Consider the following 26,919-nt stretch of genomic DNA (forward strand, 5'->3'; position numbering starts at 1 on the left):
ATTAGTAAAAGAAAACGGAGTTCTATATGCAAATGAGAGGCAAGCTGTGGATATGCCATATCATGTAATATTGAATGCACATGAAACACTGTGGTTTAGAATAGTAATTTTTAATGCTTTTTGATGATTCAACATTTGAAACCCAGAAATAAGAGAGATAATCATTGAAGGCATACTGGTTGAAAAGCCATTAGGTACAAAAAAGAAAATGCAATATGCTCAAAATGAACTTCTAACCAATATGTAAACCACTTCAGAAGTAACCTAATTAAAAAAAAATGCTTTTCTTGAAAAAGTAGTGCATTGTTTATATAAAAAGGCATAGTGTTGCCAGATATAATTACATATGTCTACCTATTTAAAGAATTAGGGAATTCAGGGGTGCCTGGCCGGCTCAGTTAGTAGAACATGTGACTTTTGATCTTGGGGTCATGAATTTAAGCCCCATGTTGGAGATAGAGATTACAAAAAAAAAAGAATAAGGAAATTCATATTTTTATACAGAATCCCATGTACTTAAGTCCATAAACAAAATGATAAAGCAGTATTCTGAAGAAATGGTCTGTTATAGTTTGAATGATAAACTGGCAGTCTGGATGGTTGTAATTGCAAAGTAAAGTTATCCAGTAAAAAGGTCATTAGAGAACATTTAGAATAAAATGAAAAATATACCACTCTGAACACAGAAAGTAGATTTGGAGATTCTGAAGATTTTATTCAGAGTTATAAATTGTGAATTTTATTTTTTTTTTTTAATTTTTTTTTTCAATGTTTATTTATTTTTGGGACAGAGAGAGACAGAGCATGAACGGGGGAGGGGCAGAGAGAGAGGGAGACACAGAATCGGAAACAGGCTCCAGGCTCTGAGCCATCAGCCCAGAGCCTGACGTGGGGCTCGAACTCACGGACCGCGAGATCGTGACCTGGCTGAAGTCGGACGCTTAACCGACTGCGCCACCCAGGCGCCCCTAAATTGTGAATTTTAAATAATGAACTACATAATTTAAAAACATTCTTTTAAAATGAATATTTGATTTTTCTTTTATAAAATATGACCTTGATATAAGAATTATTTGCCATTTTTTGCTTCAAGTTTTTATTTAAATTCCAATTCGTTTATAGTATAATATTAGTTTCAAGAATAGAATTTAGTGATTCATCATGAGGCCCTTCCATAATACCCATGACCCATTTAGCCCACTCCCCCTACCTTCTTTCCAACAACCCTGTTTGTTCTCTGTAGTTCAGAGTCTGTTTAATGGTTTGCCTCCCTATTTCTCCCCCTCTATGCTCATCGGTTTTGTTTATTAAATTTCATATATGAGTGAAATCGTATGGTATTTGTCTTTCTCTGACTTATTTTACTTAGCATAATACTCTCTAGTTCCATCCATGTTGTTGCAAATGGTAAGACTTCATTCTTTTTGATAGCTGAGTAATATTCTAGTGTGTGTGTGTGTATGTATACCGTATCTTTATCCATTCATCTGTCGGTGGACATTTAGGTTTTTTCCATTATTTGGCTATTGTTGATAATGCTGCTATAAACATTGGGGTGTATGCATCCCCTTGAATAAGTATTGTTGCATCCCTTGGTAAATACCTAGTAGTGCATTGCTGGATCATAGGGTAGTTCTATTTTCAACTTTTTTTTTTTTAAGTTTATTTTGAGAGAAAGTGCACTTGCACACACAAGCAGGAAGAGAGCAGAGAGGGAGAGAGAGCGAAAATTCCAAACAGGCTCTGCACTGTCAGCACAGTGTCTGACATGGGGCTCAAACTCAGGAACCGTGAGATTGTGACCTGAGCCAAAATCAAGAGTCGGGCTCCTAACTTCTGAGGTACCCAGATGCCCCTCTATTTTTAAATTTTTGAAGAACCTTCATACTGTTTTCCAGAGTGGCTGCACCAGTTTGCATTAAAGGTGTCTCTTCAATGTAGTTATCAGGATATTTTCTCTTTATTTTAAAATTATTGTTCACAATTGAAACCATAATTTAGAAAACATTCTAAGGAAAAAATATATTTAAAAAAAGTGATAGCTATGGTTCTCCATAGGTAGTTTTTATTTATAAATTAAGTAAAACAATAATTAAAAGATGTTCAATATATTTTGCTTAGGTTTGCCCAGAAAAGAATTATTAGAGCTATTGTTCAAATGCTTTCATCCTCTATTGTGATTTAGTTGATGAACAATAGACATTCTTTTAAAAATCATGAATATACACTAAAGCAATTTTTCTGGCATGAGGCCTTTATCTGGTAAGATTAACACATTACTATAATTTCTCACCAGCTGAGATACAGTTTTAGTGAGGAGTTGATCAGAACCAAATCACACATAATTTGAATGAAGAGAATGGATAAATCCATAAATAGTTCTGTGACTACAACAGTAACTATTTAAAGTGAATTCTAGAACAGTAAGAATGGCCTTACTTCAATCCTATTTTCCCCCAAAGAACAAAGTGAAATATTTTTTATAGAGAAATCACAAAAACCTAGTGTTTCTGCTATTCATAAGATGAACATCTTCCCTTTGAGTTGCTTATACATAAAACTGGAGACAATATACACCTCAGCTGTTAATGTTTTAGGACAGGGACCTGCAGACATCTTTGTGTCTTCAAGATATTACCAAGAACTTTACATACAATGAGAATGAATGAGTTAATGAAGAAATAAGAGAATAGATAACATTACAGTTATTTGTGTTAATTGAATAGAGTTCAGATTTTTATGTTGGAAGGTATTAATTCTAGCCTTAATGGTGTAAAGCTTTGCATACAACTTAACATCATTTAGTTCTTTTATATATAACATTAGACGTGTGGGGGCACCTGGGTGGCACATTGGATGATGGAGCAGCTGACTTCGGCTCAGGTCATGATCTCACGGTTCGTGAGTTTGAGCCCCGCGTCGGGCTTGCTGCTTTCAGCCTGTCAGCACAGAGCCCGATTTGGATCCTCTGTACCCCTCCCTCTCCCTGCCCCTCCCCAGCTCATTCACTCTTTCTCTCTCTCTCAAAAAATAAATAAAACATTAAAAAAAAAAGATATAACACCAGACTTGTAGATAAGTAATAAATTTTTTAATGTACCAGCTATTCCTCCAGATTGCCCATATTTTAGGTGATGCATGGTAAAATTAGTATAACTTCTCCCAAGTTATTTGTAAGCTGTGAACTATTACTTAGGAGTGAGCAGTGACATCTGAGGGAGGTCTTTACAAGCATTCTTATTGAAAATTGCATATGTGATGTTTTTCTAGGTGTTATACATTCATGTGTCTCATCTGTAAACTGTCTATAACACAATTTCTGGTATATGATAATATATTATCTCTTACTCGTTTTAAATTGCTTTTGGTTTTTGTTAGTAACTTTTACCTTTAAACTGTAATGTATAGGAAGGCATGAATTGTCCAGTTTTTAAAATAATCTCCAAAATTCTGAACATGATACTTATTACATTGAATCAGGTATGATTTTTCTTCAGAATTTTTGTTTTATTTTGAAGGGTAGGTACTGCACAGCTAGTATTTGGAAATGCTAAAAGAAATAGACACAATTCTCTAAAAGTCTCTAAGATTCTAAATTAATATTCATATTGTTTTAATTTATTCTTGAGTGCCTCATTTGGGACACTAACCATTAAATTCAGAATTAGCATAGACATGCATAGTACCAACATTATGAGTTACAGACTATTGAAGGTTTTATGAACCTTCATAGCTGTAGAACAAGATATTTCTTATGACATTATAGTATCCTTTGATAAGCTTTAGAGTCTTTACTAACTAAAAATGTGAACAATCATTCTGTAATTGAAACTATCCAAAATACTGGGAAGATTTCATTAAGAGTTTATCTTATATTTTCTTAGCTGTAAAGCATACTTGGTTTTAAACACAGACAACCTTGTTTCATAGGGACATGATTTCTTGCTATCACATACATACATAGCCTACTACATAAAAAGCAATTACAATTTACTAGCAACATAAAACCCTGTCTGTAGCTTTAAAAAAAGTCAACTATTTAAATTCATTAACTTAGAATGTGTTTCTTTACGTATGAGAATTAACTTCTCTCTGTATTTTTTGACAGGAAGAAGCACTGCATGGGTTTCGAGTGAGTGATTACTTTGAATACATGGAGATTTTGGAACAAAACTACCGACCAGTGGTGCTGAGGGACATGCGCAATGTTAGAGTGCAGAGCACATAGATGGTGGCACAGACAGTTGAATGCCACGTTTTATTTCTGTTTAAAGGAAACAATCGTTTTCTGTGTCTATAACAGCATATGCTTTGTGAATATGTATATTGTGAATCAGTGCTGAGACTTTTTGAATATAATAATATATTCAAGTAGATATAGCTCAATTTGTCACATGAAGTAAATTCTTTTTTGTAAGTTTTTTGTTTTGCAAGGTGATTTTAGAGTCAGATCTAATTTACTTCTAGTTCTTTGTATTTAAAAGCTAGTCCCAACCTACATCTCTTCCTTCACCAGAAGATTAAAATATTTTTTCCAATGAATTTTAAAAGAAGTGGCAATATTGTAAATAATTCTTTGACTAGCCAGAGAGAGAGTCTATAGAAACAAGGAAGACAGTTGTTTTCTTGATATCTTGTCTTCACATATAAAAGAAAAATAGACAAAGCCACAACTATTTATTTAACATGTGGGGGAAATAAATGATATTTATCATGGCAAATGCTAAGAAAACTATTGTCCTCAGACATAATTGTGTTTCTAGGAATTGCTTGTGATACCTATATCAAGTTATAATTTTTCATGTGAGATGTCTCTACATGGTTCATTTAAAAGATAGATTGGTTATTTCATACTGATAAGCATTTGTTACGCATTTTTTAGTGATAAATTTTATTTGTACTGAACATAACATTAAGGAGAATAATTTCTAAATTATTTTCAATGACTAACACGATGTTTTATTTAAATGGAAGGCTTTGCTCCAATGAGATTATTAATACAATATGGAAAGGTCTATTTTCCTCTAATTGTCACATTTATTATATGAAAGAATACACAAAAGTATTTTTCAGTTAGCGATTTTAACAAGTTTTTTTTAAATTATAGGTAGTAGTCATTTTGTTTGCATTGCTTATATTTAAATATAAATCAACCGTTAAGACTATTCTCAAGCTTTTTTTTTTAAACCGGAAATGGCTCATCCACAAACTCATTTTTCCTTTTGTATCATGAAACAACTGGCACTGTACAGTTTTCAGTTTTGTGATATTTAGGATATTGCATTATCAACCTTCCAGAACTAGGTTTTATGCTGTAAATGCTAACAATAGCTGCTCGGTAATGGTGTTCCTAAAGGGCATTGAAAAAGTTGAGAAAAGAAAATTGAACAAGTTAATTTGACATATTACTCCCTTTAGCTGTGGTTGATAGGAGTAAAGTAAGAGAGTTCTAGGTTACCCAAAATACCAAGCTTTGTCTGCTTTCAAAGTTAATTTTGAAAAACTGTTTCACAGAATGCTTATGGTTTCACAAAATTTTATGGTTTCATTTCTACCCACTCTGTTCCTGAGTTGCTGTTACTGATACTAAGAAATTGCAGCTTTATTTCTTTTTTAAAAATTCTTACATGGTAATTAGAAATACAAATGGAGAAGGAACTATGACTTAGTTTTATAATATTCATTGATGATTTTGATTGGAAACTGAAGATCTTGATAATTACAGTTACATTTTAGAAAGGTGAACTCAGTTCCAACTGGAAAGCTTTTGTTTTCATTTGTTAAAGAAATGTCTTATGGGGCGCCTGGGTGGCGCAGTCGGTTAAGCGTCCGACTTCAGCCAGGTCACGATCTCGCGGTCCGTGAGTTCGAGCCCCGCGTCGGGCTCTGGGCTGATGATGGCTCAGAGCCTGGAGCCTGTTTCCGATTCTGTGTCTCCCTCTCTCTCTGCCCCTCCCCCGTTCATGCTCTGTCTCTCTCTGTCCCAAAAATAAATAAACGTTGAAAAGAAATGTCTTATGACCAATTCAGTGAAATAAAATGTAAAATATGTTAGTATGTGTAGCTACCATTGTAAATTATTTTTGTACCTATTAGTTTAACAATATTCTTTAGAATAGAAATAAATACTGCCCTACCTTGTCCCTTTTTAATTATTTAAAGTATAAGTCCTTAGGACAAACTTTATTTCTCCTTTGTGAACAGGTACCTGGTACACTTACAGGATTCATTTTAAGAAAGTATATTCTATCATACAATGAAAACAAATTTGTGAAAAATGTAAGTGCTCATATATAAATCTTTGAATATCTGTTTCCAACATTTCATCTCTGTAGTTATGCCTCCTTGTGATACACAGGCATCTGACGAATCTGTGATGGTAAAATAAATCTCAGAAATTAATCTAAACTTAACAAAATTCTACCCAAATTTGTGATTATTAAATGGTGGGTTCTAGTTTGATTTTCCAGTTCCAAGATATTAAAGAAATTCCTTCGGTTATTCATTGAATACACATGTTGAGGGTTGCAAGTATAATAAATATTTTTAATTTTTTTTTAACATTTGTTTTTGAGAGAGAGAGAGAGAGACTGTGAGCGGGGGAGCAGCAAAGAGACAAGGAGAAACAGAATCTGAAGCAGGCCCTAGGCTCCAAGCTGTCAGCACAGAGCCCAACGCAGGGCTCAAACTCAAGAACCATGAGATCAAGACTTGAGCCGAAGTCAGATGCTTAACTGATTGAGACACCCAGGTGCCCCAATGAAATATTTTTAATATTCAGGATAGGGTAAATGAACTAACAGCACCTCTACTCAGAGTCCACAGTCTTTACGGAGAGATGAATAATTTTAAGCTGAAAATGCACTTTTAAAGATGAGTAAGAAATGACCTCTGGATTTGGTGACTTTGATAAGCAGTTTTGATGGAGTAGTGAGGTTTGTTTGGAGTGGGTTTAAATGATGCTGAGAGGAAAGACTGGAGACTGGTCCTTCCAGGAGCACTGCTGAGCAGGGAAAGAGAATATGGAGGAGGCCGGGGGTCAAAAGACTTTTTTAAGATGGGAAATGGAAGCATTTTTATATGTGGGTAGAAATGATGCAGTAGAAAAAGAAAAACATGCTGAATTTCTCATAGGAATAAAAACTGCAACAGCCATTTGGAAGTTTGGGGGTTTTGTTTTCTTTTTCTTTTTTAAATGACGTTAAGCACACACTTAACTATGTGACTCAGCAATATTCCTTTTGGGTATTCCTCCAAAGAAAAGGTGTGTCCATACAAAGGCATGCATGAATAATATAGCTTTTATTCATCATAGTCCCAAACTGGAAACAACTCAGACCTCCACTGGTGAATAAATAAGTGTAGTTCATTCCATAAAATGGAACACAACTCAGCCTTGAAGAGTATCCACCTACTGATGCACACAAAAGGTTATGTGGAGGATTCTGTGTGCATGAAATGGTAGAAAAGGCATCTCTATAGTGACAGGATGTTAGTGGTTTCCAGAGGCCCAAGGCTGGGGGTGGGTAGGAAGAAAGGGGATTTTCTGCATAGAGCAGAGGGGCCTCATGATTGTAGTGATAGCTACATGACTGTATTTTTAAAAGTACTTTGAAATTTATGAATTTTATTATAAATTTCATGTCAATAAATCTGCTTTTCAAAAGATAAATACTGCAGGGGTGCCTGGGTGGCTCCGTTGGTTAAGCGTCCGGCTTCGGCTCAGGTCATGATTTCGCAGTCTGTGAGTTAGAGCCCCGTGTCGGGCTCTGTGCTGACAGCTCAGAGCCTGGAGTATGCTTCAGATTCTGTGTCTCCCTCTCTCTGCCTGTCCGCTGCTGTCTCTCTCAAAAATAAATAAACATTAAAAAAAATACTGCAAAGAGAAATTGACAAATCCATTTTAATGGAAGAGTTTCAACATTAGCAACTATAGGTTACTTGTGGATGCCTTAAAGAAGCTGAGGAAGATCCTTTCTATTCCTATTTTACTGAGACTTACAGGAATAGAATTTCTGTTAGAAAATAATTTTATCAAATATTTTATATGAAAGTAATTTTTTTTTTAATTTTTTTTTTCAACGTTTATTTATTTTTGCGACAGAGAGAGACAGAGCATGAACGGGGGAGGGGCAGAGAGAGAGGGAGACACAGAATCAGAAACAGGCTCCAGGCTCTGAGCCATCAGCCCAGAGCCCGACGCGGGGCTCGAACTCCCAGACCGCGAGATCGTGACCTGGCTGAAGTCGGACGCTTAACCGACTGCGCCACCCAGGCGCCCCTGAAAGTAATCTTTGAGTTTCCCCCTTTTTTGGTCTGTTGATATGGTAACTTGCCAATATTTTCTAATGTTAAACCAACCTTGCATTCCTAAGATCAACTCTACTTGGTCATAATATTTTATCATTTTATGTATTGTCAGATTTGATTTGCTAAAATTTTATTAGGAATTTTTATGTCTGTGTTCTTAAGGGACATTGGTCTATAGTTTTTGTCTTCTGATTTTGCTATCATCGTAATACTAGCTTCATAAAATGAGAAGTGTTCATCTATTTTCTAGTAGCTTGTATATAGACGATATTATATTTTCTCCTTCAGTGTTTGGTAGAACTTCCCAGGGAAGCCTGAAATTTTCTTTGTGATAGGAGTTTTTACAAAATGTTTAATTTCTCTAATAGGTACATAGCTCTTCAAAATATCTATTCTTTTTAAATGTTTATTTATTTTGAGAGAGAGAGAACATGTGCATGAGCAGGTGAGGAGCAGAGAAAGAGGGAGAGAGAGAATCCCAAGCAGGCTCTGCACTGTCAGCACATATGCAGCACATCTGAGCATGTGACCCTAGGATCATGACATGAGCCAAAATCAAGAGTCGGAAACTCAACCAGCTGAGCCACCCAGACGCCCCTACATCACTTTGTCTTTAGTATAAGAACCTTACTACAATCAATAAACCACAAAACTTTACTGAGTCACTCTAATCCAAAGCATTCCTCTTAAATTATAAAAGATTTCTTAACCATCCTCTTGTAAATAATTACATAGTCTTACATGCTATTTCTTATTATTTTGAATTATTTTTGCTCTGATTATTTAATGCCAGCATATCATTCAACAAATGTATCAGTAGTAAACACTTTTGTTTGGCAATGTTATCTCCCCAAAATTAAGTTTGTTTCAAAAAGGGGCAAAGGTTAATTCTCTCTCAGAAATTCTGGCCTAGTGCTAGGCACAAGAGCAGAATAGCAGATTATTTGCTGAATGAAATATCATAGTTGTTTTGAATTATCACAATGATAGAGAAGGAACATATTTTGAAACCTTAGACCACATTTCCCCCTCAGCTCTTTTAATAGGTAAAGCAGGGAGGAAATAACTTATATTCTTGGTACAAATATTTTTTCTACTTACTGTTTGCTATGGAATGTATTTTTAATGAAAATAATAGTTTACTAAATTCTATTTAGCAATGATTATAACTAAAACGTGTAAGTTTTCCTTCTGTGTGTGTGAATGCATGTGTGTGTATTATTGCATACTGGTATTATTTTGGCTAGAATATGCATCTGATAGGCTTGTGTGATATAGTCTAGAAATCTAACCATTATTTGGAAATATCTTTTTTAAATATACCATGTATGCTTTTATTTATAAAAACTGACAGGTAAATTTGGTGTTTAGATCTGTATAGTCTGTCTTTCTAAAAACCATCAGATAGTCATATGTCCTAAATGATGTAGTTATGATGGCAGAAGACTTGAACATCTTATATGTTAGGATGTCTCCTAGCACAATGATGCTGAATATTTCTAAATTATTCTTGTTAAAACTATCCTCACTATTTCTTTATTATATATGATGGTTTAGACATGGGCCAAAAAACTATACGCTCTTTCTGTTAAAGTTTTACTGGAACACTGCTCATTTTTTTTGTGTATTGTCTATTGCTTTTTTACAGTAGTAGAGTTGAATAGCTGTGACAGTATGTGTGGTTCACAAAACTTAAAATATTTATTATCTAGCCCTTTATAGGAAATTTTTGCCAACTCTGGCTTAGAGTACTAATTACATATATGAGTCCAAATCCACTTTGGAGTAAACTATCTAGATATACAGAAGATGCTAGAGGACATCTAATCCAAAACCTTTAATTCACCAATGAAGCTATGACTCAGAGTAGAGAGGGGATCCCTAGATTATATAGAGGAGAAATATAATGCAGTGGATAAAATTGAGAACTCAGCAGGCACACTGTCTGAATTTAGATCCTGGCTCTGTTATCAAGTTATTTAATTCCTCTGTACTTCACTTTACTTCTTGGTAAAATGAGCATAATAGTAGTAGCTATGTCATAGGATTATGATCTAATGCATGTTTTTAACAACTCCTCAGCAAGACTTCAATAAATTATAGCTATTATTATTTGTTCTTGTTAGGCTAACTGGTGATCGCATAGTGTGGAACCTAGCCATTGTGACTTCCAAGTTCAGACCTCTTTCAACTGCATTATTCATTCATTCATTCATTCATTCATTTATTCAGTCACTCAGTATATCTTTATTAAATTCCTACTGTGGATCAGACACTCAGGTGTGGTTATAATTTCTCTTTGATTCAGACTTTTCCAAGAGTAACAGATTATATTTTCCTATTTTATGGTTTCCTTACTGGTTATAAAATTACAGAAAAATCCTGTACAATCCAATATTAGACATATTTTTGTAGTTTATTCAGTTTCCTCATTTTTCCTTCCTGTTTTGACAGGTGAACTTTTTCATACTTTAGATTTTGTGATATAGACAGATCAATGTATAATAAGTTAGCAATATATTTTTGAATTGTTTTACATTCTCCAGTGATAAATAAAAGGTTCTATTTGACAAAATTTCACCAACATGTTCTTTGTAGCAAAATTGACTTACCTACTTGTTTTTTTCAGCAGAATATTAAGAGTTATTACTTAAGTAAATACATTGGCACCTACTTATCTAATGAGTTTAAACAGGGTCAGGGCAGTTAGCCTCACATAAACCTTGAATTTTCAGCACTAGCAATATTTTAGCCTTTAAAATCAGTTAACTTCCTTGGCATGTTTCCCACTCCATATTCTACTGTTGGCAATAGGCCACCATGAATTGCTAAGCACCATGGAAATAATTGGACTGTCATGTTTGCTAATAGAGTGCATTTGAGATACATTGGGGGAGACAGTTATTAAAATGTTGGCTGTTAAAATCTTATCTAATCCAGGGTTTAGATGGCTTTGATCTGCTATGAGAATAAGTATCATTTGTTCTTTGTTAAATAACACATTTATATTTAGCCTTTTCTTAAAATGCTAAAGTTCATCTTTTTAAAAGCATCTCTAAAATCCCTTCTCTCACAACATCAAATATAATTAACTACAGTTTCATTAGAAATCATCAGATAATGGAAATCAAAATGCTTTGCTTTTTTGGTTAAATGATCTCCATGTTATGTCAACATAACTGCCTACATTTTCTTTTAACTTTCGTAAGAGCATATTTTTCAAGTTAATATTTTGCTTACTATCATGAAATTATTTTGGCCTGAAAAAAGTATTAGAATGGATTATGGGCACAGCAGAGACTGGTTAATGTTCAACAATGTTTCCTCTTCCTTGGCTAAGTATGTTTCAGGGCATTTAATCAACTTAACTAATGATAAGTGAGCAGGCCAAGGCATAAAGTAGTAGATGTGCCTTACCAATGAGCTTTCTGTTCTCTTTCCTGGTGTCCCTGGAGCCTGGATGCTTGAATTTGTGAAAAGCAAAACCTCCCTACCAACCCACATTGGACTATGAGCTGAGGAAGAAATCAGTATTGCATTACATGACTGAAATCATGTGGCTGCTTATTACCATATATAGCATTAAGTACCCTGTGAAGTTTCCCCATTTCTGTCCCCCTTTCTGAATAATTTTTGATGTGCCTCGATAGGCATGTTCCTAATTTCATAGTGTTTTATTAGATCTCATATTGAGAATCTAAGTATATTGTCTAGCACTAATACAATTAAGAGATTTTATCATGCACTTAATTGATATGTTTAGCAATTAGTAACACTGTTGGACACAATAGGTATCATTTGACTAGCAGGTATGTGTACTATCAAGGAAAGCTTGTTTCTGTAGATGAAGACCAGGACATCTGAAGATACCCATTAGGGTACCAATCTCATCAGTGAGCTCAAATTTGATCACAGTTATGTATTTTGTATATTATTCTATATGATAATTTTTAGCATATATAACCTAATTCTACCTTAAATTTTGACACTTAGAGTGATCTGTACATTGGAAAGTATTCCCAAGCTATTGTATACAATAAACATAAAACAACTGCTGACTAGAAAATTAATAGAAATGAGCAAAGGCACTTGAATGTTCAAGTTGAAAGGAAGACAACACTAATACACACACACATAGGTAAGATAAGATTAGATTAAATTTCTGGCTTATTTAGCCAAGGATGTAAAATATTAGCAGAAGCAAAGAGGCCATTTTGAACAGGAGCAGATGGCTGCATATTTAGCATAGGTGCAAGGTTCTCCTGGCCCCTAAGTCAATAACAAGGGAAGCTTATCTTCCAGGGAATCTGCAGTGTGGTGTATGATTCAAAAAAGGATCAATTTTTTTTGTTACCATTATTTTATTCTTGAAACTCATCATTCAGAAAGAGCATGCTCAAACTATTCATGTTTCCCTGGTTAAAGAAATGTTTACAGACTTTGGTTCTGCTGGTCCTTGACCAAATGTCCATCTTAAGGCTACATCCCCACCTTGAGGAAGAAAGGTGAACCAGGGCTAAGACACTTGAGCAGTATCTCAGCCTTGGGCTCATTAGAATTTCAGAAACCCCAATTCTCTTGAAAGAGCTAAGTGCAGAAAACAAAAACAAAACAAACAAACAAAAAACAAACATAGAGGAAATAGAAGTCACTGAGTAGAGTTCTAGCTGCGTACACAGAATACACCTAATATTATCATTGAAAGAATAACTCCAAGGAAAATTATCAAAAATACTGTCTACTTTAATATAGTGATTATTGTTTATAAAGTACTTGTATGCACATTTCATCTTTGCAACAACTGTACCACTCAAATATAATCTCTTAACATCTATATATATATTGATATATATATATAATTTATCAATTATATATATAATTCATAAATATCGATATTTAAACTCATAAACATGCACATAGAAATCATATTTATTTGCCTAACATATATATATGATCACTTGATAGTGAAAAAAATTTTAAGCTGGTAACAAGTATTTAAGAGTCTATTCTGTTAAGACACCAAATATGAGAATTTCTACCCTCAAAGAGCTTATGATAGAGTGATAAAACTTATACAAGAAAAGATGAGCATACAAGTACATATTTTGTAAACCGTGAACAGTTTTGAGAGCAATTGTGATAGTAAAGTTCAGAGGAAGGACATATTACCTTGAGCTGAGTGACCATAGAGAAAGCAGGATTTTCATCCAGAACAATAGGAATAAAGCAAAACAGCAGCAGGAGCAGCAAAGGACATATTGAGAATAGCCTGAGCAGACTACGACTATAAGAAGCAATGAATGAGGGGCCCTGGGTGGCTTAGTCAGTTAAGTGTCTGACTCTTGATTCGGCTCAGGTCAGGATCTCACGGTTCATGAGTTCAAGCCCCGTCCTGTCAGCACAGAGCCTGCTTGGGATTCTGCTTCTCCCTCTTTCTCTGCCCCTCCCCTGCTCATGCATGCTCTCTCTCTCTAAATAAATAATAAATAAATATTAATAAGAAGCAATGAAGGAGCCTTAGTAAAACCTTGTGGCTAGCGTGGAGGTTTTGTTTAAGGGAAAATACTGGAAGATAAACTTGACTGGCCAAACAACTCACATTTTCTCCTGCAGGTTATGAGTAATACTGAAGAATTTTCAACAGAAGAGGAACATGATCTACTAATTAATCTTGAAACTTAAAACAAATATCTTTGAATATTCTGGTAACTAATTTAAGTCTAACTTGTTTTATTTCAAATTCTCTTTAAAGACTTTAAAGAATTTCTAGCTTAGCAATCACCTTTTATTCAACAAATTTTATTAAATATATTAATACATTATGCCTGAAATGCTATGCTGAAAACAATTTCTTTAAAATCATATTTTTCTATTCTTTCTTCTATAATTTACCATATATCTTATAGTTATTTACCAATTGGTACTATCTCTAGAACTTTTTAAGCTGTGATTTATGCTAATAATGGGCATCCTTGAAAATGACTTAGAGCAGGATTTTTTTTATTTCTCCTTAAATGGTATTTGAAATGCAATTCTACAAGAGACGTGAAGGTGAAGAGGTTTGCATTCAGAATAAAAGGACAAATAAAACCTTCAGCAACTCTAAAACAAGAATCTATTCATGAGAGAATGAACACTGCTAAATTTTTCTAATGAAGTAATTATTTCAAGCTGTGTTTCTTAAGGAATATTAAGTAATTAAGTTTATGAGTCCTTAATGAGAGGAAAGCTAAAATAAAGCACTGTACAGAATCCTCTTGACTGTGATAACACAGCCGTAGAAAGCAGATGAAAGGATATAACCTTGAAAGTCTACCATCCATACTGTTGTATTTTTTTTTTACTTTATTTATGTTTTTTTTTTTAATATAATTAATTGCCAAGTTAGCTAACATACATTGTATACAGTGTGCCCTTGGTTTCAGGGGTAGATTCCCATGATTCATCGCTTCTATACAACACCCAGTGCTCATCCCAACAAGTGCCCTCCTCAGTGCCCATCACCCATTCCCCCCCACCACCACCACCATCCCCCATTAACCCTCAGTTCTCTGTATTTAAGAGTCTCTTATGGGTTTGCCTCCCTCTCTGTTTGAAACTATTTTTCCCCTTCCCTTCCCCCCGGTCTTCCTTTAAGTTTCTCAAGTTCCACAGATGAGTGAAAACATATGATACCTGTCTTTCTCTGACTTATTTCACTTAGCATAATACCCTCCAGTTCCACCCACATTGTTGCAAATGACAGGATTTCTTTATTTCTCATTGCTGAGTAGTATTCCTTGTATATATAAACCACATCTTCTTTATCCATTCATCAGTTGATGGACATTTGGGCTCTTTTCATGATTTGGTTATTGAAAGCACTGCTAGAAACGTTGGGGTACATGTGCCCCTATGAATCAGCATTCCTGAATCCTTTGGATGAATTCCTTGTAATGCTGTTGCTGGGTTGTAGGGTAGTTCTAGTTTTAATTTTTTGAGGAAAGTCCACAGTGTTTTCCAGAGTGGCTGTACCAGTTTTCATTCCCACCAACAGTGCAAGAGGTTTCACGTTTCTCCACTCCCTCACCAACATCTGTTGTTTCCTGAGTTGTTAATTCTAGCCACTCTGACCAGAGTGAGGTGGTATCTCAGTGTGGTTTTGATTTGTATTTCCCTGATGATGAGTGATGTTGAGCATCTTTTCATGTGTCTGTTAGCAATCTGGATGTCTTCTTTGGAAAAACATCTGTTCATATCTTCTGCCCATTTGTCACTGGATTATTTTTCAGGTGTTGAGTTTGGCAAGTCCTTTATAGGTTTTGGATGCTAACAATTTTTCATTTGCAAATATCTTCTCCCATTCCTTTGGTTGCCTGTGGTTTGGTTGATTGTTTCCTTTGCAGTGCGGAAGGTTTTTATCTTCATGAGGTCCCAAGAGTTCATTTTTGCTTTTATTTCCCTTGCCTTCGAAGACGTGTTGAGTAAGAAGTTGCTGTAGCTGAGGTCAAAGAGGTTGTTGCCTGTTTTCTCCTCTAGAGTATTGATGGTTTCCTGTCTCACATTTAGGTCTTTGCTCCAGTCTGAGTTTATTTTTGTGTATGGTATAAAAAAGTGGTCCAGTTCCATTTTCTGCATGTTGCTGTCCAGTTCTTCCAGCACCATTTGCTAAAGAGTCTGTCTTTTTTTCCTTTGGGTACTCTTTTCCTGCTTTTGTGAAAGATTAATTGGCCATACATTTGGGGTCCAATTCTGGGTTCTCCATTCTTTTCCATTGGTCTGTAGTCTGTTTTTGTGCCAATACCATACTGTCTTGATGATTACAGCTTTGTAGTAGAGGCTAAAGTCCGGGATAGTGATGCCTCCCACTTTGGTTTTCTTTTTCAACATTACTTTGGCTATTTGGGGTCTTTTGTGGTTCCATATAAATTTTAGGATTGTTTGTTCTAGCTTTTATTTAAATTCCATTGTTTTTACTTGTGAGGGGATCTTGACAATGGGTTTAATGCTGCTTTTAAAGGCTGTATGGACATTGGCCCTGGGAAAGCTGTTGCTTAGGAAGTGTGTTATAGTATCACTTCTCCATCATTTGCCCATTTCCTTAGGGAACCAACTGCTTTGATCCTTTCTGATACTCCTGTTCTATATTCTACAGTGTAGAGCTTTACGTAACTTTAATCTCTTTCAAATTTAATCATATTACATGGTGCAGTCAAGAACACTGGGACAGAATTGTTAATAGTGTATATTTCAGTCTCAGTACCATGAATGACTAACCATGTCATCGTAGCATCTGAATGTTTGTGGGTCTCATTTCTTCTGGTGTAAAATAAAAGTACTAACCAACTAAATTCTTGGGATCATCGTAGTCTAAGCTTTGGTTCTAATATTTTGTGCCATGTTACTGAAGCTTAATTCAGATGATCTCCTACCCATATCCACTGGCATGTTAAAAAACTTATTAAATGTGATTATAAATCAGCAAGGGCTATGGCCATACGAGGCACTAAATATGAATTGCCTTTGTGTTTCTCATTAAAAGGACTCTTGGTGAGAATTATAAGTAACGTGAAATATTGATGGAGATGATATGTTTATTGTGTTGTCAGTGGAAACTTTACTGTATAAACAGACATATACCTTTCAGTATAAATAAGAAAACATTATTTTAAGATAATTTGTGAGGATACAATAGTTTTGACCTACTTTTTCCTACAGATATATCACTGAAACAAGTCTGAACTATTTTTGAATCTGGCCTATAATCATAATTATTCAGTATTTAGTATGTATTCAACACTTCAAAAATGGTAACCAGGTATTAATTGAGAAAGACTGTCTTAAAACAGTTTGCCTTTGAATATGGACAACAGTGAAAAACTGCTGCCTATTCAAATTCCTTATACTGAGAATCCATTATGACTGAGATGTTATTATGTAGCTTCATTTTATCTTATTCCTATTCTCTTTAATTTCAGTTTAAACAAAATCCCTAATCAACAGTGAAACTATTTTTAGCACAGAGAGGGAGGAGAGCTAATTCTTTACTTGAACACTGCAAAAGCAAGAATTGAAACCATTACAGTAACCTTGTCAGTAAATTGAGTTTTAAGGGTATTAAGTATCCAGGAAAATAGTAGGAAAGGCCATCTGTTTAGGTTTCTTTGTTGTTTTTAATTTGATGGCAACATTGCTAGTGCAGATAAGGTTGGAAAATTGAGAAACTATAGTGCTTGGGTTCATAAAAATTGTATTGAACAGTGTTTAATGAAAACCAATATTAGTTATCAACAATAATTCATCCTTTTAAAGTATCGAACATTTGAAATTTATTAGGATAGAAATTTAAAATTTTATATTTTAAAAGAAGTCAGACCTTCTAGAGCAATACTTTTATGTGTAGTTGGCAGAGAAACAGTGTTTGAAAGCAATCTGGCAAGATCTATTAAAATTAAAAATCCATATACCTTAAGACCCAGCAATCCTTCTCTTACGAGGTAACTACCACAGAAATAAAGGCACCCATATGAAAGATATTGGTTTGAGGATATTTATGTAGCGTTGTTTTTAATGATGAAAAACTGGAAACAATACGGATGCCCATCAATAACAAAAGGAGTGACTAAATCATGGTACCTCCACATATGTGCCATTAAAGCCAATGACTTAGAGCTCTATCAGCTAACCTGAAGGATTTTCATGAAATACTTTTGAATGCAAAAAACAAGATACACAAAAATATGTGTATGAGACTATTTTTTTTTTGTTAAACAAAATGTGTGTGTGTGTGTGTGTGTGTGCGTGCGCGCGCACATGTGTGTGTATAAACTGTTACAGAAGCCCAAAGAAAAATATAGTGAGATAGAAATGAGATTGTTAGTATGAATGCTGTGGAGGGTGCAGGGATACTGATGTGTATGGGAAAAAAAAACATGAAAAAGAAAAAAAACAAGACTTTAGCAGTGGAGCTAAAAAATTTAAAAAAACACAAAATTCACAGCATCAACTCATTTTTTTGACTCAATTTTCACTATTATAGAAATTCTTGCAACTTTTTAATTCATAAAAATTCCCATTTTGACTGGTATGAAACCACTAAGAATGATCAGATCAGTTTTGCTTGACAAGTCTTAACCTTTGGAACATGATGAAAAAATTAAGATACATGAGGCAAAGGAAGGCAATGAGGGGTTTGAGGTCAAAATAATACGGTATGATTAAAAAGAAAGGTGATATATCTTCATGTGAATAAGCCAGTCTAATAACTTTATGTTCATAATATTATGAAGATATAATATTATGAAGATATAATATTAAAAAGAAAGGTGATATATCTTCATGTGAATAAGCCAGTCTAATAACTTTATGTTCATAATATTATACCCGATTGCTCTCCAAGAGTAAAAAAAAAAAAAAAAAAGGTGATGTTAAAATAGTTCTAGTGATTAACAAAATAGTGTAGTTAGCATGCTCTTCAAATGCAAAACTTCTAAATACCTTGAGTAGACAATAGTAATGATGACTATGTAGCTTCCTTTTGAGGGCCATTCATTTCAGGATATCTGGGTCTTAGCAGGCCAGTGAAGTATTTTGTGCAAAACATTCCCTAGGCAGTTTGAAGAGACAATGAAGGAAAGACTAGAACTATGATCATGTGTGCAAATACAGGTTTCCCTTGCTATCTAAAAGGAGAGTGTTCTCATGAAAACTTTCAAAGCCAAAATGGCATAGATTGAAGAAGAAATTACCATTAGTTTATGTGGAAAAAATTGTAAGCATTCCCAGACCCCCAAAATAGGCAGACCTCCTCAGGCTTTTCTGACACCATAGGAGACGTCTTGCTAATAGGGGCACAAAAGAAAAAAAAAATTGAGATAAAGCACAGATACTCACAGACGCAGTCAAAACCCATGTCTGGATGCTGAGATGCTGAGTGTAGTTTTTGGAGAAGGAACTTTTGAGGAGCCACTCTCACTTCTTGGGGCATGCTGCCTCTACAACTGCTCACTGCAAAACAAACGTTGAATGCTTTTTTCACTTTTCACCTTTTTTCGTAAAAGCAAAAATCCTCTTCAGATTTCTTTCTATTAATGAAAATAGGTACTAATGTAGGTCTTTTGTAAAAGAGTAGTGGCATAATGCAAACTTTTGAAGACTGGGGGATACATGTATCAGGAATATGGCTCTTGAGTAATAGCATTTGGCCAAGACCAGGGCAGCTCTGCACAGCTCAAGTTTCAATAGACTCTCGATGACCTGTGGCCTCTCAAGACACTATTGAATGAGTCTAAATGTGGGAGGCAGGGGTGTGTCACACAAATACCTCCTCAGCCTGGTCCTTGAGAAATGTGCTATAACTTCCTAAAAGAATACAACTACTTTGGGTGGAACAAAGGAATTTAATCACTGAGAAATTAATCATCTATGGTGAGTGAAATCAGTGTCACACAGAGAAATTTCTCTGTTGAGGTGGAAGGAGCTATGGTTCCCAGGGGATGAGTCAGACATGGAGGGTAGCACCTATGACACTGAATAATCAGGTGCAACTGGAGAGGAGTCATAAACCGCTATCACAGTATTGGCTGAGGCTGGGGAATAGAAGGAACAATAGTGAATTGATATTGATATTGATGGTGTGAACCCTTGGAAAAGATTGTTGTTGGGGATTTTCTCCTGATTGTTCTAGTTTCATTGAAGAGTGGGTGAAGTTGAAATTTCTCTAACTGGGTCTGGAGCTAATTGCTAAGGATTACAATTCAGTCCATTGATTTTCCTCATGGCTGGTAAATAATAGGAGTAATCTTTCTGCATTCATTTATTAATTTGTTCAACAAATATGTATTAAGTTCAATCACTGGCAGATTTTACTTTGTGCATGTATGAAACAAACAGGTTGACTGACTTTACCTCCCAACCCCTGACCCTGGAGCCCTAACTCTTCTGAAATATAATGTTACATGTCTTCAGAAAGTACTCAACCTTGATTTCTGCCCCAATTCTCTGTTCCAATTCCTTCACCCTCCATAACTGCTGACTGTACCAGAAGTAGCCTTTGCCTTGGATTGAAATATTTTTAACCTATTTTCTATCATTTTGATGGGATTTGAGATGCAATTTAGATAATGTGACAGAAGATACTTTATATTGGAAACAGATAAATGGTAGTCAAATGAGTAGGGTCATAATGAGTGTGGGTGAGATTAGATGAGACTACTTTGGTAGTCCAACACAAAAGATTTGGCTTTCATGTTTTCTTTATTTGAAACAAGAAGTTTTCCTTTTAGCATCTCAAAGAAAAATTAGAAGTAAAACTTTTACAAAGAGCAATTTAATAATTTACCAAAACCTTAGCAATGAGTCTGTATTTAAGAATTTTTATCATTGGATTTAATATATTTTTCTTAATAGAATCATGTGTGTTTCCTAGTTGACATGTCACTGGTGATTCTATACTTTTAATAACATATTAAATATTTTGAACATGCTTTTTAATATCTGAGTGTATATAATTGTCTCAGACTTCTACTTCGACAGAATTTTTTTGGCAGTTGCACAAATGCCTACAACCACACCAGATAGACTCATATTTATACAATTAACAAAAAGAAATACAATTTTTTAAAATAAATCTGCACAACCAACAAAATCTAAAAGGAAAACAAAACGTAAGCTGAAAATTTCAGAACTTGAGCCTGAAAAAATGGAAACTCAGTTAGGGCCCAGCTGGAAACATAGTCAGAAGCCTTCATGTTTGATCAGAACCTGAACTTTACCTATACCTGCAAGAAGTGTGTACCTCTTTCTTTTGACTATTTAGTCCAATTTCATTATACTCACCATAGGTGTTTGAAGGAAGAATAGAAAAGGCCAAACTAATGAGTTTTTGTAGAGGTGTAAATCTGTACAATGGCCAACAGCTATTGCTATGTTGTTTTCTGTAGTGGCACAGACCACTTTTCCTCTGGGCAGTCACTGCTTGAAATAATTACTGACATTAATGATGCAAGCTCTTGAATTTAATAGATCTAGGTTTATGTTGTCATCCATCACTGTGCAAACATCTTCTATCTTCTCTGCTATTACTAAAAGTCTTCTTAAATGTTTTAAGATACTTTACTGACCCAGTGATGCATTTTAACTATAAGAAACCAACAGGCAAAAATTCCACCTCTCTGAGCTTTGTGTATATATTAGTATACTTTTTTTTTGCCAAAAGTTGAACACAATGATGCAAAAGAGGTCCACACAACACATCACCTTAGTCTCTCACATATAATCTTATAACACAATAAATTTTTACCACTTAATAAAGGTCTTGGTTCAATAAGGATTTTTCTAGTCTTCACAAAAGAGAAGGTTTAAATGACATTGTTAGATAACTGTTCAGATTTGACTACCACCCTTTTCTGTTGCTGAAGTCTCAGTAAAATGGATTTTCTGGAATTCTTAGTAGGCAAGTGCGGCAGGCCCAGAGACACTCTTAGCTTCAGCTCTAGGGTTCCCCTTTTTGAGGTTATTCTGAGATGTACAAAAATATGACCTTTTTATGTCCCCTCTGATCTTCCTCCCCATTTTTATCTTTACCATCTATCCTATTTCTTAGCCAGTGTGTCCCTGTCTTGTTCAATTTAGATTATCTGAGTAAATTCTCCTCTTTATAGGGCTTTATCCTGGAAGACAGTTTCTGTTGGCAAATTTTAAAAGTTCCCATGGCCTGTATCACTCCAGCATCACCTGAATTTTGTTGTTTCCCCTCACTCTTACCCATGAGTTCTGTTATAGATTTGTCTACTCTCTCAGATTGGCCTCCTGGGCTTTCTATGTTGAGTACGACTCTGCCTTAGAGGCAAATACCTGCTAACAATTCAGATTCTGGGATTCTCACAGGTCTTTTTGCTTTATCTTTGCTTCTTCTTGGGCACTTTGATATCACACATATGGTGCTATTACTGTTTTGTCACACCCACTTAGATTTTGGGGTCTGCGGAAGTAACTTGTCTTTTAGTTTGTTGTACCTCTTGTATGTGGATTTTTTTTTTCTTTGCCATCTTGATTAATTTGATTTTGTAGGGGCTTGTGGAATTTACCCAAGTAGGCTGCCTAGCAGTCTTGCTCCAACTTCCTTTTTATTTCTTCTTGGCTCTGTTTTGCTAAGTTTTATTTTTCTAAGAATTTGTCTATCCCACTTTAATTTTTATTTTTTTCGAGAAATATAACACATATACAGAAAAGTACACAAAGTAAAATGTGCAGCTTGTGAATTTCACAAAGTGAAACTCCCTATAACCATCACTCAGCTCAAGAAATAGAAATGGCATTTTCTAATTTCCTTTTGACTTCCTTTTTGACCCTGGAGTTAATTAGAAGTATACTATTTAATTCCCAAATATTTGGAGATTTTCCAGATATATTATGGTTATTAATTCCTGGTTTAGATTTATATGATCAGAGAATAACTTCTAAATGATATTAATCATTTAAAATCTATTAAGCCCATTTGAGGGCTATTTGGTGATTGTTTCATGTACATGACTGTATATTCTGATGTACATTCTGATGTATATTCTGATTGTATATTCTGATGTTGCTGGTGGACTATAATATAAATATTAATTAAGTTGGTTCATATTCCTGTTCAGGTCTAACTAATTTTACTAATACACTGATTTTCTGTTTACTTGTCTTGTAAATTACTGAGATAGAGTCATAAAATCTTTAACTATACTTGTAGATTCCTTTATTTCTGCTTCTAATTCTATTAGCTTTTGCTTCATGCATTTTGAAGCTCTGTTGTTAGATGCATACACATTTAGGATTTTTAAGTCTTCTTTGTGAATTAGTCCACTATGTGTATAAAATATCCCAACTTTATCCCTGGTAACATTCTTTTTTTTTAATTAAAAAGATTTTTTTTAATATTCATTTATTTTTGAGAGAGAGAAAGACAGAGTGCAAGCGGAAGAGGAACAGAGAGAGAAGGAGACACAGAATCCGAAGCAGTCTCCAGGCTCCAAGCTGTCAGCACAGAGTCCGATGCAGGGCTCAAACTCACAAACCACAAGATCATGACCTGAGCCAAAGTCAGACACTTAACTGACTGAACCACCAGATGCCCCTTCCCTGGTAACATTCTTTTTTCTCAAGTCTACCTTGTCTTTTTTACTATAGATATACCAGCTACCTTTTGATACCCGTTTGAATGGCATATCTTATTCTATTTTAACTTTATCTATGTCTTTGTATTTAAAGTGGGTTACTTGTTGACAGCATGTAGTCTTGTTTTTTATACAATCTTTCTTTTTAATTGGTGTTTAAATCTTTTATATTTAATGAAATTATTGATACAATTAGATGAAAATCTATCATCTTTCTAGCTTTTTCTGTTTCTTCTGTTGTTTGTTTTAACCTGTTTTTCTGCTTACTTTTCGTTAATTGAATATTTTCCAGGCTTTATTATCTTTGCTATCATTATATTATTATATCTATTGATCTGCCTAGTTATATATGCATATGTAAATATGTAACTATAGTTATGTCACTATATGTAACATAACAGTAGTTTTATGTATATATGTATGTATATATATGTTTGCCAATATATTGCCAATATATATACCTTTTATCTTTAATATGACCTACCTTCCAATTTATATTTATATTGCTTCACATAAGAAGTATAAATGTTTACCATATAAATTTACAACTGTATATTTCCAATTCCTCCCATCCTTTTTGCAATGTTGTCATACAGTTTACTATATTGCTATTACATTTGCTATATAAGTGATCAAAAACTTTCTCATCCTTTCACTAGAAATCTAGGGTTTAACTACTCTCTCTGCTACATAATTACTCAAGTCTCCTCACATCTAGGTCAAAGTGATATTAAGACAGAAGGCAGTGGGGGTTGGCCTCACCTTCTTAAAACCCCAGCTTTGCCAACTGTAGGGTTTCCCATTACCAAATTTTGTTTCCTGTGGGTTTTGCTTACCAGTCATTGCCACCATCATCACCACCATCACCATGGAAGTTCCAGGGGGCTGGGGTGACAGACAATAGAGAGATGAAAGAGGAAAAAAAAAACCCTAAACCAACAAAACGCTCTCTCTTTGTGAGTATTAGAAGTTCCCTTTCTAGCTCCTGGAGGCAGAACTAAAGGGATTCTCTGACCTTAGGACATTTTTTTGGGTCACCAGTGCTTTGAGTTCAAGTCAGGGAATACTAGAAGAATAAAATGTCAAACTCACAGACAATTCACTGGCACTTTTAATTTTGGTCTTCTGCAATCTTCTGATATTTAATTGTCTGTCTTCAAACAGCTGTTCCATGCATTCTGCCAAGGTTTTATAGCTGTATTCATTAAGGGAGATAGGATGGAATGTGAGTATTTCATGTGAATAGTATATCGTGGTATCAATTTGTATCAATTGAGTTTGGAAACCTTTTCATAGATTTACTGGCTGTTTGGAAATGCTCTTTTGTAAATTATGGGTATAAAGTCTCTTGTCCTTTGGTTGTTTACATTTGGGTTGCTTATCTCATTACTAATACATAGAAATTGTTGCGCTCTAATGTAACATTTTTGTGAATTATCAAGTGTTAAATCTGTTTGAGGTCTGTTCCTGCGATCCCTATTTGATCCTGCTTGTATGTTTGTTCATTCATACACCAATGCCATACTGACGTAATTATTATATTTTAATAAGCTTGATATAGAGTACAACAAGTCATTTTAGGTCACTTTGTTTAAGAGTTTCTTGGCTATTTTTAGTTCTTTGCATTTAGATACAAATTTGAGGATCAGTTTATCAGTTCCTTTCCCAGGCATAAAATGAAAATTGATAAAGCTCTGTTTGGCATGGATTGAATGGATAGATTAATTTGGAAAGAATTGACATCTCATAATAATGAGTCTTCCAATCACTCCATTTCTCTAGGGTTTATTTTTAAAAAATCTCAGTTTTTATTGTTTTCTGCTCAAGGTTTCACACAACTTTTAATATATTTATTTCTAGTTATTTAATATTTTAATGCTACCTGAAATATTTTAAGTTTAATTTTGTTTGCTGCTGGTATGTAGAAATGCAAATTATTTATGCAAAGCAATTATCTATCCAGCAATCTACACTATTTATGTATTCTTTTGGATTTCCTTTATACACAGTTACCTTTGATATGATTAGAACTGAAATTTCATTTTTAATTTTCCAATCTTCACACTTTTTATTTATTCTTACACCCTAGCTAGAACATGTAGTAAAATTTGCTAAAGTATCTAGTATAATGTTGAATAAAACATGGAAGAGTAGAGATCCTTGTCTTTCTTCAAATTATAAAAGGAAACTTTAACCTTTCACTATTTAGTAAAATATTTATAGAATTCTATAGATACATTTTTTTCACGTTGAAGAAGTCATATTTCCCCAGAAACATGTTTCATTTTATCAAGTTCTTCTTCACCAATTGATATGATTTTGCCATCCCCCCCCCAATTCTGTATATATGATGAATTACGTTGATTTATTTTGAATATTAAACCATTCTTGAATTTCTGGAATAAATCCTACTTGGTTATAACATATTATTCCTTTAATTAGTATCAGAACTTGGTTTGCCAATATATTGCTTGTGATTTTGTGAAAGATTGGCCAGGAATTTTTCTTCCTTATAATGGGCTTTCTAAATTTTGTATTAAGATTATTCTGGATTAATTAAATAAGTGAAAGTGTTTGTGTTTATCTGCTTTTTTTGAAAAGTGTATACAACATTGAAATGGTCTTTTTTTGAAAATTTGGTGGAATTGCCTCTAAAACTTGGGCATTTTCTTTTTTTTAAATTTTTTAACATGTATTCATTTATGAGAGACAGAGAACACAAGCAGGGTAGGGGCAGAGAGAGAAGGAGACACAGAATTGAAGCAGGCTCCAGGCTCTGAAGTGTCAGCACAGAGCCTGACGCAGGGCTCGAACTCACGGACCGTGAGATCATGACCTGAGCTGAAGTTGCTCACTTAACTGACTGAGCCACCCAGGCGCCCCTTGGGCATTTTCTTTGTGGGAAAATTTTTAATGACTGCCTTTAACAAAAAAATGTTAGATCCATTTAAATTTAAGTATTTAACTATATTAGTATAAAGTTAGTTCTGTCTTTAAAAAAATCTGGGGTGCCTGGTTAGGCATTGGACTCTTGGCTTCAGCTCAGATCATGATCTCATGATTGATGAGTTTGAGCCCTGGTCTGGGCCTTTTGCTAACAGCATGAAGCCTGCTTGGGTTTCCGACTCTCTCTTTCTTTGCCCCTTCTCTGCTTGCTCTCTCTAAATAAACAAACAAACAAAAATCTATTTCTATAGTCATGTTCCCTTTTTATATTCAAATGCTATTTACTGGTGCCTTCTCTGTCTTTTTTTTTTTTTTCATGAGATTTTACCAGATGTTTAGCTTGTGTGTTACTCTTTTCAAAGAACAAACTTTAATTTTTTTTTTCAACGTTTATTTATTTTTGGGACAGAGAGAGACAGAGCATGAACGGGGGAGGGGCAGAGAGAGAGGGAGACACAGAATCGGAAACAGGCTCCAGGCTCTGAGCCATCAGCCCAGAGCCTGACGCGGGGCTCGAACTCACGGACCG

The 26,919-nt window shown here is 34.6% G+C and overlaps 1 protein-coding gene across 1 annotated transcript in view; it reads left to right on the forward strand.

The window, feature by feature from the left end:
* TBC1D32 (TBC1 domain family member 32) overlaps positions 1-5,798 on the forward strand; it is a 201,564-nt gene extending 195,766 nt beyond the window's left edge. Inside the window, exon 34 of the mRNA XM_047102681.1 lies at positions 4,109-5,798. Coding sequence (XP_046958637.1) covers positions 4,109-4,228 — 120 coding nt within the window. The 3' untranslated portion in view covers positions 4,229-5,798. The remainder of the gene's footprint in view (positions 1-4,108) is intronic.
* Positions 5,799-26,919: the final 21,121 nt, after the last annotated feature.

The sequence above is a fragment of the Lynx rufus genome, unplaced genomic scaffold (assembly GCF_022079265.1).
Source record: "Lynx rufus isolate CCGP_SWC_20201006 ecotype Redwood Valley unplaced genomic scaffold, mLynRuf1.p SCAF_6, whole genome shotgun sequence".
Classification (NCBI taxonomy): domain Eukaryota; kingdom Metazoa; phylum Chordata; class Mammalia; order Carnivora; family Felidae; genus Lynx; species Lynx rufus.